At 35.7% G+C, this 20,266-nt stretch overlaps 2 protein-coding genes across 3 annotated transcripts in view; both read left to right on the top strand.

Annotated features, from left to right (window-relative positions):
- Nucleotides 1-2,921: 2,921 nt before the first annotated feature.
- On the top strand, nucleotides 2,922-11,369 carry LOC129238986 (intraflagellar transport protein 140 homolog). The gene is made up of 13 exons (XM_054874242.1): nucleotides 2,922-3,171; nucleotides 3,235-3,830; nucleotides 3,884-4,044; nucleotides 5,634-5,708; nucleotides 5,771-6,144; nucleotides 6,203-6,629; nucleotides 7,628-7,940; nucleotides 8,004-8,247; nucleotides 8,327-8,755; nucleotides 8,838-9,014; nucleotides 9,186-9,308; nucleotides 9,370-10,480; nucleotides 11,028-11,369. Exons 1-13 carry the CDS (start codon nucleotides 3,025-3,027, stop codon nucleotides 11,318-11,320), a joined length of 4,470 nt encoding a protein of 1,489 aa, XP_054730217.1. The 5' UTR covers nucleotides 2,922-3,024; the 3' UTR covers nucleotides 11,321-11,369.
- A 4,102-nt stretch (nucleotides 11,370-15,471) lies between these two features.
- Nucleotides 15,472-20,266, top strand: part of LOC129239712 (NADPH--cytochrome P450 reductase) — a 44,455-nt gene continuing 39,660 nt past the window's right edge. For both annotated transcript variants that reach the window (XM_054875474.1, XM_054875472.1), the window contains exon 1: nucleotides 15,472-15,626. The gene's annotated coding sequence lies outside the window, so the exon portion shown is untranslated. The remainder of the gene's footprint in view (nucleotides 15,627-20,266) is intronic.

Raw genomic sequence — 20,266 nt, 5'->3', positions numbered from 1 at the left:
TTAGAGCAATGCTATCTTCACAGATGAATTGACTTTTCCAATTATTAACTCTTATAAGAGAGTTTGGTTCAAAAAAAAAAGAGGTACGAACAGTAAAACATCCTGTGAAGGCCCATATGTACGAGTGCTTCTCATCGAGAGGATTACTTTTACGCATAGTCTTAATCTTAAAAATTGGATAAATTTTTACCAAAGAGACTGAGATGTTTTGAAGAACGCAAATTAATTACTGAATTGGATTGGGTAAGAATACAAGGAGGGAAGTCATGGAAACTGGAAATGCTTGATTGGCTTTCAAAGTCCAGAAGCAAACTTAAACGAAGATATTTGGTCACTAATAAGGCAAAAGCTCACAGAGAAACCAATAGGCTTATTCCAAGATTTATATAATATAAGATTGTGCCCATCAGAGGGAAATATTTTTTATGTGGGGTCAAAGTGGTGCAGAATTGTGAAAACACGAACAGTAATGCAAGAAGAATGAGAAATAACACAAATAACAGAAAAATTTGCCGCGTTTACACAGGGCAAATTTTGTTGAAGCAACTCTTAACTTATGGCAGAGAGGGAAACGATGAAAGGAGAGGTGCACTGAATTGCTCGTGCTCGCACAACTAGCCTTGTGTTTTCATTTTTCTCAATGTTGTTGTTGGCTGTAGACTAAAAATTAAAGCAATTGCAAGCAACGGAGTGGCCCTGTGTTAACGACACGGACAACACCAACAAAAGTGTTCCTTGTGTGAAGACAGTCTATGATTACGATCACCAATTGCAGCAGTGTGACATCAGACACTAGCGATTCTGTCAAATTCACTGAGAGCGGATTAGCCGTACGCGATGGGTCCCACCTCTGTTTTCTGCATTTCGTAAGAACAAGAAAGCTGGGCGTTAAATGTTAAAATGAAATATTTCTAAAGGTCGAACTAGCTCCAACAGCAAAGCAGTTCATTTTGCCATTTAAGCCTCCACAGTTTCCGTTGGAGTATGACCAATAATTGAGCCAAAGTTGTACTGGAAGACGCTAAGCCATCATTGGTAACGATGCGAACTGGACGAAGTTTTGGTAATAATTTGCAAAATATATTTGTATTGATTTTTAGAAAACATATGCCATTCATTAATATGTAAAAGGTGGCGCAAAATTAATCCCACTATCGAAGGTTTTATAATTTTTTAAAGTGGCGTCGTGTGCTAAAAATATTTGAGACTTCTGAATTAGACCGTTGCAGTATACAAACGGACAAGCAATTGACGAAAAGGTCAAAATAAAGATTTCCATCACTCGAAATCATTTCGTTTTTATTTAGTAAAAAAAGAGGTTGTCTGTAAAGTCGGTTTACTGACGATAGTTTAACGTGATAACGTCATAAGAAAATACTTATTGAATGGTTGCATTTTTCAAAAGAAAATTTTAATTTTATTTGTTTGATAGATATTTTGTATGGATATAGAGAATGAGGTAACATTAACATAACATAATATACTTTAACATAACATAACATAACATAACATAACATAACATAACATAACATAACATAACATAACATAACATAACATAACATAACATAACATAACATAACATAACATAACATAACATAACATAACATAACATAACATAACATAACATAACATAACATAACATAACATAACATAACATAACATAACATAACATAACATAACATATCATAACATAACATAACATGCTGTTCAAGCAAGGTAACGACGCATTTTTTGGTGCGTGCAGCCGGCTACATAGAATTATAAGACGTTATCACGTCAAAAAATAATAATAACATTAAAACAACAGGTATTATTAACAAACTTGGTTTTATTTTAAATTCTTCAAGTAAATCAAATTAATAATAATCAATAAGAAGGCATATGCAAATACAAATACGTGAATTTATATATGTACATATGCGCATATACATACATATATACGCTCACTTAAGTAGGAGAGAGCAAGATGTTGAACGTTGCCGTTCGTTTGCTTTGTTTGCTTTGTCGTTCGTTCCGCGCTTTCGCTTGCAGTTAATTCAAGGTAACGGCAATGAGCAAGGTAACGACAAATGAGCAAGGTAACACTAATGAGCAAGGTAACGACACATTTTTTCGTGCGTGCAGTCTGTTAAATCGAATTATAAGACGTTATCACGTCAAAAAGTTGCTTAAAAACAAAATTTGATGATTAATTTTGTTACTTTTATTAGCGACACTTTATTTTGAAGCGCACTGTACATTCCGTTGTGCTTCGATAAAATAAGTAAATCAAAAATATTTTTGTCACACTTGCCATGAAATCGGGTTTGATATAATACAATATGTGAATTATTTTTGAATACCTTTTGCTGATATGGTTGGATTATGATAGATATGAAAAATTTTACAATTCATCTAGATCATCGCCACGCAAATTGCACATGATATCAAAATATTTAAATTGGTTTGAAATATAAAAGCTTGTGGAACCACATAAATTAGTCGTTAAAAAATACACTCTAAAGTCTCTTTCATATGACTAAAATATTCAGACAAGAAACAAATTCAAATCACCGGAATTATTAGGTGATGAATTTCAACTACATATTTAAAGTTTTTTTCTTGTGAATAAAATTCATATCATGTATTACCATCTAACTCATGAAAGCAATAGAATTTTAATAATTTTGAAAGCAAAATTGAAACATACCAAGGCTTCTCTGGAATATTTTGTGTCTATGTACTCGTTTGCTACTTTTTTATTCTTAACGTTTCCCTTTTAGCCTTCATTAAATTTTACTTTTAATTTTAAATTATATTTTAATTTAATTCCAAGTTATTGTATTATTGACAGATTTAAATAATTTTATATATCTGCACTGTAAGCAACCAGATTTTATTTGTGCATACGAATAAATGAAATAAAATGATATATAGTACAGAAACGCCATGGCAACCAAATTTGTTTGGTCCTACCAAATTCATTCCATTAGTTTCCAATTGGCATTCAGCGGAATAAATTTTAATTGCAAATAAGTATTAGCAATGACGCTATACTTCGACACAAAAGTTGAATTCCTTGATTCCGATGCAGTTAGCACCATTGGAAATTGGCACATCAGCGAACCATTATTCGCTGTTGCTTCCTACAGTCAGGAACGCGGTGGGTCAATAACAATTTTCACAGATTCGGTAAGTATGTCCCCGCGACAATAGCTTAAAATTGTAATATTTATTTTGATATGTTTTGAACAGGGTGAGCCACAACGGGATGTTACCTATCCAGTGCATCCTACTTCACAGGTCACTGCGCTTGCTTGGCATCCGGAAAAGGTCTTATTAGCGACAGGTTGGGAGAATGGCGATATACATGTTTGGTTTGCCGGTCATCGGGAATTCGCTAGCGTTCACGGTCCACATAAGGCACCGATTCTTTTGCTGGACTTTAGCGAACAGGGTGGTCGCATGGTAACCGCCGATGCAAAGGGTCTCCTTACTGGTTGGCGTTGCGATGGCCAGTATCAGTTTTTAACTATGTTTTCGCATGATCTACGTGATGTGTTGCTGCATATAACATTTCGACGCACCATCGAGAGTGAGGTGCGTGAGGAAATGGCAAATTTGGCAAAGGCGGCTGTGGCAGGCGATGACGCGGCACTGGATACGCTCACCAATTGGCGGCCACGAACAGCGGCAAGAAGTATGACACATGCGGGTGTGAAAGATAATCACTGCTTTTATGTGGGCACACAAAATGGTGTAATGTACTATATCAATCAGGGTGGCACCTGCACGGAGGTGCTAAAGAATAATACTGTGCCCATCATGCAAATGCTGTGGCATCCAAAGAAGTGAGTCTCTATGTTATGCAGAGTTTTTTCTCTTATTAATTCATTTTCTTTAGAGATGCGGTTATTTGCTTAATGAAGGATATGACTATCGCTTTGTATTTGGTGGAATCGACTGGTATACTCACCGAATTGGATCGGGTTAAGTTAAGTGGTAATTTATCTGGCAAGGAAGGAGCTATTTCGTGGGCTGGCAATAGTTTGGCGATTATAACAGGTGAGTGCGAAATCAAATAAAATAGTTATTAAAATAAAAAATCAGTACCGATCAATACCAAAAAGCTCTTAGTCTTATTCTTAGTTGTTTTTGCGAATGCGTGACCAATGTATGTGGCCTTGCATTGTCATGATGGAATACAATACCTTTTTGATTTGTCAATTCGGGCCGCTTTTCTTCAACTGCATTTTTTAATTTCGTTAGTTGTTCAATGTAGACATCAGAATTGATCGTTCGGTTGAGTGGTAAGAGTTCAAAGTAGACAATTCCTTTGTAATCTCCCTAAACTGACGAATATCAGCTTTTGATGTTGTTTGAGTTGATTCACCTGGCCTCCTCCACGATCTTTTCCGCTTCATATCGTTGTAAACAACCAATTTCATCGCCAGTTATCGGTCGTTTTAAAAATGGATAATTTTCATTACGTTTCTTTAGCAAATCGCAGCTGTTAATGCGTTGTGCATTGCGTTAAATGCGTTTCTTTTAGTTCGTGAGGAACCCATTTATCGAGTTTTTGAACAAGTTGTTTTAAGTGATTTTCAATGCATGTATGTGATACATGAAGCTTCTCTGCAATCTCACGTGTTGAACTGTGACGAACCGAATCGCTTATTGCTTTGATTAAGGCGTCATCAACTTCAACTGGACGACCAGCGCGTTTTTCATCTTTGAGTGAAAAATCACCAGAACGAAATTTGGCAACCCAATTTATACATTGCCGTTCTTTTAAGGCTACGTCATCATAAACAGCACATAACTTTTTATGAGCTTGCGATGCGGTATTCTCTTTGCGGAAATAAAAAAGAAAAAAATATGACGAAAATGTTCCTTTCGATTTTCCATTTTTCAACGAATGCCAACCGATTAAAAAACTTTTTTACTGATTGACAGCTGAATTACCAACTATCAAATAACAAAATGTGTTTTACATTTGTACTACGTGAGTGAAATTCAGAATTACTTAGTTGCCATCCCAATATATGCCTTATAAAGTATTTACGTACATATATGCCGTACACTGCATACATATGTAACGGTGGCATAACGGTAAATTTTGTACATAGTAACTTCTTTTCTTGCTAGTCACACATATTCTGAATACGAGGGTTGTTATTTATATTTTCGGGACAAGAATGCATACATGAACTAAAACCATTATACTTTGAGCAAACACCATTCCTTGGGACAGTGAAAACTGGTATAAGGAATAATGTACGAATGTATAGTGAGTAGTCGCTGTCGTCTTCTCTCACCAACAAATTCCGAGAAGGTCGTCCAACATCAGTTGTTCCTGAAAATATCGACGCTGTGCACACCGTCACACACCGAGATCAGAAATACAAATAGCTAACCTCGTAATAGTTAAATTGGTCATGTATTCTATTTTTCAAAATATCACTGGCCCCGCGCCACAAAGCAAACTAATTCATATTCTGATTTATTTTTCCATAGAGACTGAATCTATGCTGATTTTCAAATTTCTAGCTCAAGTGATTTAATTTTAATATGATTTATAAATAAACTTATCAGTTAAATGAATTAAACTGAAATATAATATTATTAAAATAATTTGATTATAAACTTTCCAGGGGACCTGAGCGTTAGAATTTGGGATATTGAAAAAAGTGATAACTATCTCTTAAAAATGGACTTGCCTAGTACTGGTAAGCTAACTAAAAATATTCGTCTTTAAACCACTCATTGTTTCATACATTTTAAAAAGCAGCAGTTTCTGTACTGGCTTCTTCGAGCAGTCTCGAAATTAACTCATCAAGCACAAGTTTTTACAATAACGACAGCAGTGATAAGTCCTCGACACTGAACAGCCGTAAATTGCAGAAATTAATGCAGCCAACAAACGAATTCTTCACTTGCCTCGCCTACAGTACGGGCAACCAGACACTTTGCGCCGGCACCAATCAAGGTAACCTTTACACTTGGAAGCGTCGTGCAGGCCAACACGATATGCCCGAAGATTCGTGGCAATTGACGAATATTTCGACCGTACGTGGCGCCGTTAAGCAATGCATTTGGGGTTTCAATGAATTGGCGAAGCCTTGTATACTGATCAATTGCATCTCGAATGTTTATGTGCTAAGAGTATGAATGATTTTTCCGATTGTATGTACTAATAATTTTAAAAATCGTATTTTGTTAGGAGCAACCACTCTTATCTTTTCACACACGCGACTTATGGGCAGCCCAACGCAATGCAAAGTCAATTTACCTGGAACATATCATCGGCAAGCATGCGCTTATACAAGCAGAATTCGCGATCATTGCCTTAGCGCTGAATCAGCTAAATTTGATAATTAGTAATGGCCGTGTTATATCCGCATATAGCATAGAGAAAGTGCAAAGGGTAGATGATTACAGAATGGAGGCATATACAGATGACAGCGCAACTGGCGACAGCAATGATAAAGATCCAAATCTTAACGTGAAGCTAATACAAACCTTCAATGCCGAATGTTTGAGCCTAAACATACAAAATCAGAATATATTTTGTTTAACATCTAATGAGGTGATGATATACTCAATTGGTGGAGTGGTGCTCAATAAAATTTTGGCGAACGACAACGAAGGTGAATAATGAAATACGAAGGCAAATATGATTGGCATAAAAGCCACTTTAAAATAGTTAGTGATAAGAAATATGCTTAGATAGGCTTCTATAACTATAACTGTGGCTACCTTATACGTTTTTTTTTTTGACTATTCGTAAATATCATTGTCCAACAGATATTTGGTACTATGATTATTTTAGGCATAGACAAATTATTTGATGGAAAATTATTGTCCTTGTTATGTATGGGTATACGGTTTTTGTAGAATATTAGCATTGAGCTTATACATAGATATGATGAAGTCACATAACTGCCATATTCCAACGTTTAAAATATTCGTTTCGAAGTAATAGCCATAAAAAAGTGGAAAAAGGTGGAGCACGTAAAAGAGTTTGCCTATATGCAGTGATATCTGAATTTTGTATACCCGCAAAGCACTGTTAAATGACACAGTTGTGGTCAGAATTGGGAAGCTCTAACCGTTTGATACCAAGTGAAAATTCCTATCGTGTGACTGCCTTAATTTGGCGTTGAAAAATATTGTTCACACTGCTTAAATAAACGCTCAGACACAATCTTTATAAAAACGTAAAATTGAAGTTAACGAGACCGAAATATATTCTGGCATTAGACAAATAGTAACGCACTCGCATTAACTGCTGCAGCATTGGAGTATTCGACGAGTCACTCACTAGTGGTGGCAGAGGAAACAAGAAATGGGGGTGCGCCTGGTGCCTCTTGGATTTCTAATTAGCGCTGTTGGCCGGACTGACCTGCTTTGTTGCACTCAAAACTAATGTTTTCCGTTTATGTAGTTATTGCATAGATTAAAAAGAAGACAACGGAAAAAATCAAATCACTCACAATTTCATTGGAAAAAATATCCATATACAAATAAACGTAACTGATAAACTATTATATTTTTTTTTTCCAAATAACCGTTATGGAGCTCTTTTTCAAGTTTAAAAATGAACTAATCCATTTCTTCGTCTTCTTCTCCATATTCGCTTGCACAGGAAAAATCATTGGCATGGACCTCACTGGTGCCTATTTGAGTGTTTTCACTATGAATGGCTTCATTAAAGCCTATGATGTTTCTCGGCATGACCCTAAGCTAATTTTCCCTGGCAAATCCGGTTACGATTTATTTGATGATTTTGGGGAAGTAATTTTAGTGAAATGTAACACTGCGGGAACTCATTTAGCTGCAGTGATCGCGAATCGCAGTTTTGTACCAAAACCGATCTTATATTGTTGGAACTTCGAACGTAATCATTTGATGGAACACAGCCTCGTAAATAATGCGAATGAGAACAACAATACGCCATGGTAAAAATATTTTATACACACATACATATTTATTATTCAATTATAACTTTAAATATATTCTAGCATGCCCGTGAATGTGTATTGGGATACAGACGAATCACGCCTGCTAGCTATTGAAGTCAAGTCAATGCAACAACCACATGAGTTAAGGCAGACATCAAAGTCTGGGGGAAATCATACCGGTACTAATAGCATCGAATCTGAAGTTTTGGTCTTGTTTTTCTCAGATAAATGTAAGTTGAATGTTTTGGAAAAACGCTCATTGGGCTTAGGGGAGCAATTGATCAATCTTTGTGTGCCGAATGTGGTGAGTAAATAATTAAATATTATTATAAAAAGTATGTTTTTCTATATACAATTTTTAACATTTTGATATATGGACGTAGATAACTTTGGATACAAATATCGTTAAAGAACGGTCTCTACAAGATTTCGTCGATCTCAATAAATGTGATGAAAACGTACGAAAGATGGTTTTAAATTTTAGCCTTCACATTGCAGAGGGTAACATGGATTTGGCCTATCGTTGCATACGTTCCATACAATCTCCAACAATATGGACAAATTTGGCAAAAATGTGTGTTAAAACTAATCGCCTAGATGTGGCTAAGGTGTGCATGGGTCATTTAGAAAAGGCACGATCAGTACGTGCGCTCCGTCAAGCTATGGAGGACGATGACCTTGAAGAAGAGGCGAAGCTTGCCGTGCTCGCTATAGAGCTGGGCATGCATGACAAAGCAATTGAACTGTACAAAAAATGTGGCAGATATGATTTATTGAATAAATTGCTACAGGCACGTGGAAAAATTGACGAGGTAAGGCGAATTTTTTTTCGAAAGTACAAAAAAAAAAAACGAAAACATGTATTTAATGTTGAAGATTTTTCTGTCCATTTAGGCAATACAAATCGCAGAAACGGAAGATCGTGTTCATTTAAAGAACACATATTTCTACAAAGCTCTGCAGCTTAAAGAAAGTGGGGATATTAAGGGAGCTTTGGAGTATTTTGAAAAGTCTCAAAACCCAGTGCAGAATATAACACAAATGCTTCTGGATAATCCACTGGCAATGAAGGTAAGGAATGCAAAATATAACTGTGAATGCTGTTAATTTGTTAGTGCTAGTATAACTATGCTTAAACTGAGTTTAAATGCCTAATTTTGTAGGCTTACACTCAGTTTATAAAATTCACCACAGTCAAGCTAGCACTGATAAATCAGACTTAATACAAAAACAAATTTACAGCGTTACATGCAAAATTCTACCGATCCAAAAATGCTTAAATGGTGGGGACAATATATTGAAAGTTCTGGTGACATGGATGCCGCGCTGGCAGTATATCAGAAAGCCGAAGATTGGTTTTCACAAGTAAGGCATTTACAATATTTAAAAAATCTTTCACACATAATAATGTAATCGTACATTCTAGGTGAAAATACTTTGTTATTTAGGGAAAATATCTAAAGCGGATGCTATAGCACGACAATCAGGCGATCGGGCTGCCTGCTATCACTTAGCCCGTCATTATGAGAATGTTGGAAAATTTCAAGAAGCCATCATGTTTTACACACGTGCTCAAACATTTAGCAACGCTATTCGTATATGCAAGGAAAACGACTTCCAAGACGAGCTTTGGACTGTTGCTAGTTCCTCACGTAGTCGCGATAAGGCTATTGCTGCGGCTTACTTCGAGGAATGTGGATCTTTCAAGCGTGCAGTAGAGTTATATCATCGTGCTGGCATGCTCCATAAGGCACTAGAAATGGCATTTGAATCAGAACAGCCGGAGGTGCTAGAAATAATCGCTTCAGAGTTAACTGTTGACTCAGATTCCGAGTTGGTAAACCGTTGTGCAGACTTTTTTACGAGCATCGAACAACATCAAAAAGCTGTATATCTGTTGGCAAAGACGAAATATCTGAAACGATCGTTACAAATCTGCATGGAGAAAGGCATTCCGATAACCGAAGAACTTGCGCAAATGCTCACGCCAAATAAAAATGAGCTAGATGAGCAAACGCGAATTGAAATTCTGACACAGCTGGGAGATTTACTTCAACAACAAGGCGACTATCACACGGCAACCAAGAAATTTACACAGGCTGGCGATAAAGTGCGCGCAATGAAAAGTTTACTTAAGTCGGGCAGCACCGAAAAGATAATATTTTTTGCGAATATGTCCCGACAGCGTGAGGTATATATAATGGCAGCTAACTACTTGCAGGCGTTAAATTGGCAAGAGGATCAGCTTATACATAAGCATATTGTAACATTCTACTCGAAGGGTCAGGCATATGATTCTTTAGCAAACTTTTATGCAATTTGCGCACAGATTGAAATTGAAGAATATCACGACTATGAGAAGGCTTTAAAAGCAATGCATGAGGCGGCCAATTGCTTACGAAAACTTGGCCATTCCCAACATGCTCTGAATAATTTGGAAAAGACCATAGCGGACGTAAAAAAGATCTTAGATATACAAAATGCATTGAAAAATGGCGATCATCCAGCCGTTATCTCAGGCTGTAGAAATATGTTAAGTAAGTTTATTGGAATATTAATTTTACAATTTTTCTGTGACCCGTAGTAGCCGAGAATTTTTGTGCATTGTATACATACAAAAGTCCTGATTTCGATTATACTGCGGATATGAACATTTAAATATTTTAAATAGGTTTTACTAAAGAGGTCGGCCCGTGACAGGTAATATATAGTAAACATCCGAGCGTATTTCTGTTTTCAAAAACCTGTCTCCCGTTTTGAGGCGGCTAAAAACTGTAGCGCTCTCAATTTGTGGGAAGAGATCAATTTGCGGTCTATGAAGTGGAGGAAGCACTTGGCCTTCAAGATTACTTTTTCCAAACTATTATTTTATATTTGATATTTGGCTTTAAATTATTTCTTTTCTTGTACACATTTGGCCAAATTGTTAAACAACGTACTTAATGTCATTGGACAGATGTATAAAATAAAGGGGAACAAAAAAAAAAAAAAACAATCTGCGAGTATATAAAGTAAACACTTAATGAAGCATTTTTCAAAAGTCAATTCTGCTTTAGAATTTCTATTTTTTAACTTTATTTTTAGTCAAACCGGAAACACCGCCAATACGTCAAGCGGACATTCTCGCTATGCTGGTTCGTGCCTTGGCTTATTCTAAACAGTGGACCGAAGCTGGGCGCGCTTTGAAAGAATTGGCAGTAAAAGATAATGCCTGGAGTACAATTGGCTTGGTTGACAAAGCTTTGGTGCAAAAGATAGCAAAAGAATGTAATTTGGATTTTGATATTATTTGGAATTCGGGACGAAAGCGTGTAAACGTTAAAGATGATGAAACCGATCCGGGCAGAGAAGAAGAGATAGAAGAAGAATTACGCTGAAAATAATCTTATATTATTTGTTTAAGTAATAAGAGGCTTCATAATATGAATAAGCGTTTTTTTTTTTATAAAAGTAATAAAATTTCTGAAGAATTTTAAGATTTGGTATACAATAATTTCAGCTGTGTAATATACAAAAACATATATCATTCGAAAGGCAAATAAGATTTAGATTAAGATTGACACAGGGATGAAGGTTAAGGTGAATATGTAGAAGAAGAAAAGTATAAAAGCAAAGATAAAAATATGTAAAGATAAATATGAAGGTAAGTTCAAATACTTACAGTCTGTGTCAGAAGAAAAAACTGGTTTTTTCTTGTAACTTCAAGATATATTTCGTTCTGCTTTTTGCTGCGTAATAGTCCCACTCAAGGGCACCGACGCCAGTGCTAACTCAGGTTTTTCTTCCCTTCTTAATTGGCGCGATAATCGCTTACGCGATTTTGGCCGAGTTTAACAAAGCGCGCCAATCGTTTCTTGCTCGTGCTAACCGGCGCCAATTGGACACACCAAGTGAAGCCTAGTCCTTCTCCACCTAATCTTTCCACCGCAGAGGAGGTCTTCCTCTTCCTCTGCTACCACCAGCTGGTACCGCATCAAATACTTTCAGAGCCGGAGCGTTGCGGACGACATGGCCCAGCCAACGTAGCCGCTGGATCTTTATTCGCTGCGCTATGTCTATGTCGTCGGAAAGCTCATACAGCTCATCGTTCCATCGCCTGCGATATTCGCCATTGCCAATGTGCAAAGTTCCAAAAATCTTACGCAGAATCTTTCTCTCGAACACTCCAAGCGTCGCTTCATCGGATGTTGTCATCGTCTAAACTTCTGCGCCATACATTAGGACAGGCATGATGAGAGCCTTGTAGAGTGTTAGTTTTATTCGTCGAGAGAGGACTTTACTGCTCAGTTGCCTACTTAGTCAAAAGTAGCACTTGTTGGCAAGAGAGATTTTACGTTGGATTTCAAGGCGGACATTGTTCTCGGTGTTAATGCTGGTTCCTAAATAAACGAAGTCTTTTACAACCTCGAATTTATAACTGTCAACAGTGACGTGGGTGCCGATACGTGAGTGCCAGTCGGCAGGAGGTATCATACTTCGTTTTGTCCTCGTTCACCACCAGACCCATTCGCTTTGCCTCCTTATTCAGTTTGGAGACGGCAGAACTAACAGCGCGGTTGTTAAGGCCGATGATGTCAATATCATCGGCATACGCCAGCAATTGTACGCTTTTATAAAATATTGTGCCTGAGCGATTAAGTTTTGCGGCTCTTACGATGCTTTCCAACATCAGGTTAAAGAAGTCACACGACAGCGAGTCACCCTGTCTGAAACCTCGTTTGGTATCAAACGGCTCGGAGAGGTCCTTCCCAATTCTGACGGCGGTGCTGGTGTTGAGCAACGTCATCTTGCATAACCGTATTAGTTTTGTGGGGATACCAAATTCAGACATCGCGGCATACAAGTAACTCCTTTCCGTACTGTCGAATGCAGCTTTGAAATCGACGAAAAGATGGTGTGTGTCGATTCTCCTTTCATGGGTCTTTTCCAAGATTTGTAGGCGTATTGTGAATATTTGTTTAATGGTAGACCTTCCAGGTCTAAAGCCACACTGATAAGGTCCAATCAGTTGGTTGACGGTGGGCTTCAGCCTTTCACACAATACGCTCGCTAGAACCTAATAGGCGATATTTAGAAGACTAATCCCGCGGTAAGTGGCACAAATTGCAGGATCGCCCTTCTTATGGATTGGGCAGAGCACACTTAAATTCCTATCGGCGAGCATGCTTTCATCCGACCATATTTTGCATAGGAGCTGATGCATGCACCTTACCAGCTCCTCACCGCCATGTTTGAATAGCTCAGCCGGCAGTCCGTCGGCGCCCGCGGCTTTGTTGTTCTTTAGCCGCGTTATCGCTATTCTCACCTCGTCATGGTCGGGTAGCGGAACGTCAATTTCGTCATCGACGATTGGGGTATCGGGATCTTCACATTCTCTGTGACATGCGACACTAACTCAGGTTAGTGTCGTTCGAAACTTTCCCGTAAACGCAATCAAACAAAAATTAGTGAGAACTACGCGAAGTGTTTTGAGGAGGTATTTTTATGCTTATTTTATCTTACACCGCGGCTGCAAAAGTGATTAAAAAATCAAAAAACTTTGTTGTGATGTGGAATCAGCGGTATAAGGTGTACAAAAATGTTGAATACTTCTCCGAGCGCGGCTTGAAGCGAGTCACGACAAAAAAGCAGGATAAAGTGATCGGGACAACTTTTAAGCGGGACCCTTCTTTGTGACTACGCCATGCACGATCTGTTCTTGCTAAAAAGGGAATAGATGTGAGTAGCAACACAATCAAACGACGACTGGCTTTCCCACTCCCCAGACGCCAACCCCTTGAAAATGTGTGGGGAACTATGAAAACGTATCTTGCCGGAAGGCCAGTCCATGATTTAAAGCAACTCGTGCGCCAAGTTCGCAAAATCTAGTCCTGTTTGTCGACGAGCTACGCAGAAAAGCTGGTACAAAACTTGAAGAATATGCCAGGCTATACTCGACAACGATGGAGACTACATACTTTCATGTAAAAAAAATTTTAATATATATGTACATATATATATATAACTTCATGAATAATCGCGGTTCCTTTTTTCTGACACAGACTGTATATAAATTTAAATACGTAATACTAATGTTTATAAGAGTAAAGATGAAGACAAAGAACTGGATAGAAATAGAGGCGAAGACAGATATAGGAGTGCACATAGGTAGATTTAAAGATAAGGAGACGAAGATAAAACTAGTCGAATATCAACCACTGGGCGAAACCGTTTGACAGGGCTATATAATGTATAGTAGATAGAGTTCACCAAACTAAATATAATGTGTTTAGATAGCTGAAATACATAAAAGTATGAGGAATGTTTATAATATAATGTGTTTAGATAGCTGAAATACGTAAAAGTATGAAGTATGATGTTACAACAACAACAACACCGGCACTTGGTCTAATTGCTCTATGAAAGTTTAGTATGCATCTTTAACAATGACAAGAATAGTGCAATTTTTTATTGATATGTCTCATTCTCGCGACATTTGGTTCTACCATACTGAGGCCAGGGCCGTAGAGAGCATACCCGGGCCCCGGGGGAAAATCCGGGCTACGGGGGAAAATTGCAAATGCGGGCCCTTTCCAATGATGTCTAATTCATATAAATACGTATAATCTCGAGTCCGGGCCCCTCTGAAAACTCCGGGCCCGGGGGAAAAAGTACCCGATAGACGAAATACGTAAAATTACTTTTCTTATTATAATTGACGAACTTTTGTACGAAAATGAGGAAGAAGAGATGCAACAAAAGAAGAGAAAGAAAATTTGGTCCAAAAATTGGCTTTTAAAAAAAAATCGAATTTTCGAACGAGAGGCTGCTGAAAGAACTGAAGGAAAAAATGAGCCAGCGGACTATAAAAAGTACATGAGGATGGACGAAGCCCTGTTTAAAAAATTGTTGGACTTCGTAAAGGCCAAAATAAATAACGAAACAAGATACCATAATGAGAGAGGCAATATCAGCAGAAATTAGACTGGCAATAACTTTGCGGTATCTTGCAACAGGAAACTATTTTGCGGACTTGAAATTTTTATCAATTTTATTGTATTCATTTTTAATTGTTCGTATGCTTTTTTTCTAAAATTTTTATTTTTATATTTTTCACTACTTATATCCCACAGCTCTCTCAAATTTTTATATTCGTTAATAAAATTAGCATAATTTTCATTATTTTCAATTGCCATTTTTTCCTTTTTCACTTTATTTCACTCCGCACGAACCTTCTTCTTCGCTTGTTTTCAGCGAACTGAACGAGTAAAAGCAGTAAACAATGATACACACGAAGCAACGGTTGCAGCAACCTATCCCAAAAATCAAATTTATTTGATATTTCAGGCAACGGTTGCAGCAATACGAAAATCAATTGGCAACACAGCTACACACGAGGCAACGGTTGCTTCAACATGGCCGTGTTGCTGCAACGGTTGCCTGGTGTGTATTTAGCTTTAAAATTACAATATATACATACGAAATTTCTGCCTTTACCCTATTATCACGCTACATATGTTTTTGACGGCTGTCATTAAATGCCAAGCAAGCGTTACGCTGTTGCTGATTATTTTTTTTGTGTTTTTGTGTTTTTGCAAAAATTAATTTCAAGGCACTTTATTATAATAAAACGCCGTAAAGTTTGTCCATAATTCCAAATTATTGATTAGCATGTAAAGGAACTAAAAGGACGAATCCAAAGTGGTAAGAATACAATATATTGGAATTTTAATTTTGCCTGTGCTTTGGGCGTCAGCTTGTTGCTGCACTGAATTTCGTTCTCATATAACTAGTACTTCTGCATGGATCATATTTTATTACAATAGTTAATTGAAGTTAATTAAAATATACAATCGCGGCTACAAACAAAATCAATACCAAAACGGATGTAATGAAAGGCCAAACTTATACTGCGGCCAAAGTGAAGTAGAAATTAGTATTTACTTCACTGTCAACTATTTAATTTCATGACTAAACTCTTCATTACATACTCCATAAAATTTTTAGTATTAATGTGTATTTTTGCTTTGTTTTTATTTAATATAATACATGTTAAGTTTTGCAGGGAATGTTTAATTTATTTTACGCGGTCGTAAAATGGCTCCGCGATCGCATGAAAGAAAAATATTCTAGTTTAATAATTAGCGTAATTACAACATATTTCCATTTCACAAGATGGGGAAAACGAGAATCAGAGGTGTATATACGAAAAGGATTGGCTTGGCGTTATGTGAGCCTAAATGTTCCGGTCAATAAATCTATCGTTTTAAATTCGGAATAACTAGAAAGTTATTCAACATATTTTCTATCTATAAAGGCACTGGATGAACTAGGATAATACGGATTTATTGGGCAAATTGTTGAAGAACCGCAAACATTTCTTACCAAATTTCAATAATGGGCCAAAAATCCGTTTTAATGTTCAGAATTTTGAAATATCCTAGGTAATTCAATTGCCTTTTAATTTATCACTACTACTGTGCAATTTTTTTAATTCTACTGCAAAGCTTAGCATCATACAATTTTTCGATGAGCAATTCGTGATTTCGTGTCTCTAACTTTATGCTTGCATTTAGGAACTTCAAACTATAACATTTCTTTGTTTAGGAACATTTGACTTTGTACTTATGCAGCGCACCTGCCATTTAGGAAGTCCGACATACTCTGTCTTATACAGTTACGTGCACTTTATTAGAAATGCGATAATTTGACTACTTGCCTTTTTCAATTTTCGTTAATTGTTTATAAAAATATAGTTCATCCTACAAAAAAATGTCACATAAATCGACAAAAATTAACGAGATTTTTGAAAATTTAAAGATTTCACTTTATTATACTACATCACTTTTTTTCAAGAATATCCGTTGAAAAGGTTTGAAATGTTTATGAAAACTTGACTCGTAAACCGAAACCCTACTCGTACAGAGTTTGAAACTAGGATTTATGCATATGATACTTGTTGTAGATTGAACTATATTTTTATAAAAAACTAATGATAAAAAATAAAAGTAATGAAAACTGATTACAATATCGGCTTTCTAAATAGGTGTAATACCTTAACATTGAATAAATATACATATTTTTATTTTTTATTTTAAAGAATGGGCTAAAACCGCGTACCCAAATGCTGTTTAAAATTCTGATTGCGAATTTTGAAATTTTGATGAAAATTTGTCGAATTAGGTGCTCGAAACTGTACATATCTTAAGACTGAATAACTCTTTTTTTAATTGTTTTACGCTATCTCAACAGAGATAATAAGGTTAGAGTTGTAGATTTTTTTCGCATAGAAAATATTTCCAAAAACAGCAATAGAATGACTGGAATGACCCCCCTTAAGGCGATGACAACGAGAATCGAAGTCTATTTTTCATTGACAATTGGCGAATAAATCTGCGAGTATAAAGTTATGAAATCACTTCTAAGTAAAAGATGTATACAAGCGTTTACTGTGCCTGTACGGAAAAATTGTTCAATTTGCTGCTCAAATTTAGGCACATTAAACGAATAAAAAATGGAAAAAGCACTCAACCCAACTATTTTTTGTTTAGTAGTTAACAACCCAACACTTTCAGTTTAGTAGTTAATACAAAAACAGGTAATATAAAAACGCTGTTGTTTTAGTTTTAAATTTTTTTATTTATTTTATTCTTTTGAGAAATATAAAAATGTAAATGGGCAATATCATATATTCCCTGCATTGAAGACTTTTAAAGAATTTAGTTTTGGTTTGCCCGTACAAACCTCGCCTCTGACAGACTAGTGCACATCAGATAACAAAACCACCAATAGATAACTTTGTTAGATAACTACGTTTATAGCTTAACTTTTTGTGTATGCATAAGCTAGCCATCCACGTCTTAAAGCATTGTATTTGTCTCTTGTTTATATACAAATGAATTCGTACTTAAATTTATTAACTTTTAAACGATCAAGCACATTCAACCAGCTTAGTGGTTTGGTGCTGTTCCGTACAAAAGGATATTTGAGAAAAGAAATTTTTTGTTCCATTCACATTTTCTATCAGTCAAGATACGCATATGGCCATTGAAATAGGTATCCCACGTTCATACGGAAATGCAAGATTTTTAAATTAATAGTAACAGATATTCAATTGCATGTTTTCATTTCATAGGTTAATATAACAAATATAAGTAATAATTCAAAGATCTTTTAAAATTTAAACTAGTGACAATAGGAATAAAAAGGAAATATTCATGTGGTCAATAAAATAGGTACGAAATATAAATAGATACGATACAAAATGAATTTAGTGATGTTATTAAAAATCCTGTTTAAATTATCGAAGTTCAATCAATAATCACTGTGCGCACCATGACTGTCAATATATTTTTGCATTCGATTGGGCATAGAATTGATAAATAAAATCGACCGTCTTTAGTGAATAGACACAAAGTTTTGTTTCACCACGACAACGCAAGACTCATACCGCAAGGCAAATATTAGACAAGCTGAACGAGCTCAGATGGGAACTAATGCCGCCTCCACCATACTCTCCGGATATTGCACCTTGTGATTATCACCTTTTCCGTGGACTTCAATCCCATATGAGTAACAAGAACTACTCCTCAAAAGAAGCTGTAAAAAGGGATGTCGAAGCGTATTTTGGCTCCAAGGACACAATTTTTTTAAAGCAGGGAATTAAAAATTTGCCTAAACGTTGGGAAAGCATTGTAAACAATGAAGGAAAATATATTATTGATTAATAAATACTTTAAACATCTTTTTTATTAATTTTAAAACCATCTTTAAAAAACCACGAACTTATGGACTGACTTGATATAAATGGTGCAGTGAAGCAATTTGTTTATTTCATTAATAGCATTAAATTTTTCCGAGCGTGCCTATTTTAATGGCCATATAATACTAACTATTTGGCGTTCGGCATCAATATATAGATGTACATACAGAAGAATATATCAGAGATTACGATTACATTTTTTGAATCTACCCATAGTAAACAAATTCAATTCAAAAATAAATTTAAGTCAATTTGACTTTTATAAAGGCACGGAAAGGGCTAAAACTTCGTTTTAAGCAAACTTAAACTTGTTGCATATTCGTAAATATATGTATTTGTGCAGGTTTATCTTTAGTTGCTAACCTTAGCTTGTCCGACACTCTACATTTTTATTTTTCGATGTTTTATGTTGTTGCAACTGAAAATATTCTTTACCATAAGAGATAAATATTTTTTACCTTAAGAGATAAACATTCTATCATACTTGTGAATCAAAATTAAATATACATAATTTTATTATTATATAATATTATATTATATACCTATATGTACTTTGTTGTTTATTTTATTTTTATTTAACAGCCATTATACATAGTTCTTTCAACTTCAAGTTCATTTGTGTTTTTTTTTCTTTTTAATGTGTTCCTTCCATGTAAGTTTTTCATCCAATTGCATACCTAAATAGTTTGCTGCATTATTTAGGGGGATGTCAGAACCATTTATCTTAATTTTGTGGAACAACATCAAGACGCACACCACAAATAGGAGGAGGAGGAGCTCGGCCAAACACCCAAAAAGGGTGTACGCGCCAATTATATATATATATCTATACATATCTATATATAAATTTTCGTCTTGTTGTATAATATATATTACTTGCTGTGTTTGAAGTTTGTTTTAATATTTCACTCCTTAAAATATGCACTAATAGTACAGTGGAAATACTTTTACTGAAGGTATAAAGGACTGTGTCGTCTGCAAAAGTAGCTAGCATCGTATGCTCTCCTTTAGGTGCTGGGATATCACTTGTATATAATGTATACAACAGTGTGCCTAGCACACTGCCTTGGGGAATTCCGGCTCTTATCTTCCTTAGTTTTTTGAGCCACCATCATTGACCTTGGCATAGAAGTATCGTTCAGTAATATAACTTTTTCGAATTTGAAAATAGATTTACTTATTTGAATATAGATTATATTAGTTTAAGTAAAATTTTCTCTTAATTAAATTCTATTTCTTACTACTTAAAACTCGCACATGCGCACGAGTCGCATATTCCAAATACCTGTCATAAATTAAATTGATACTTCCTAATTATTTTGCAACTCATTTTCGTTGTGATATTATCAGGCGTTTTTTTTTGGCTGCATGAGAACTATCGATATCGATAACTATGGTTTGAAAGCTGATATGCAGTGTTGAGCAATAAATCCATAAAAATTATTCTACCCGTTCACATATAGCAGATTAGAAAGAAAGATTTTTCTTAATAGAAATTGGTTTGGTGGAATATTTTATTGTTTTTGGTTAGTTGAATTATTTTTAACAATGTAAAGAAAAGTCAAAGAGAAGCAATCGTTAA

The sequence above is a fragment of the Anastrepha obliqua genome, chromosome 2, assembly GCF_027943255.1.
Source record: "Anastrepha obliqua isolate idAnaObli1 chromosome 2, idAnaObli1_1.0, whole genome shotgun sequence".
Classification (NCBI taxonomy): Eukaryota; Metazoa; Arthropoda; class Insecta; order Diptera; family Tephritidae; genus Anastrepha; species Anastrepha obliqua.
This window is presented reverse-complemented; position numbering and strand designations above follow the sequence as displayed.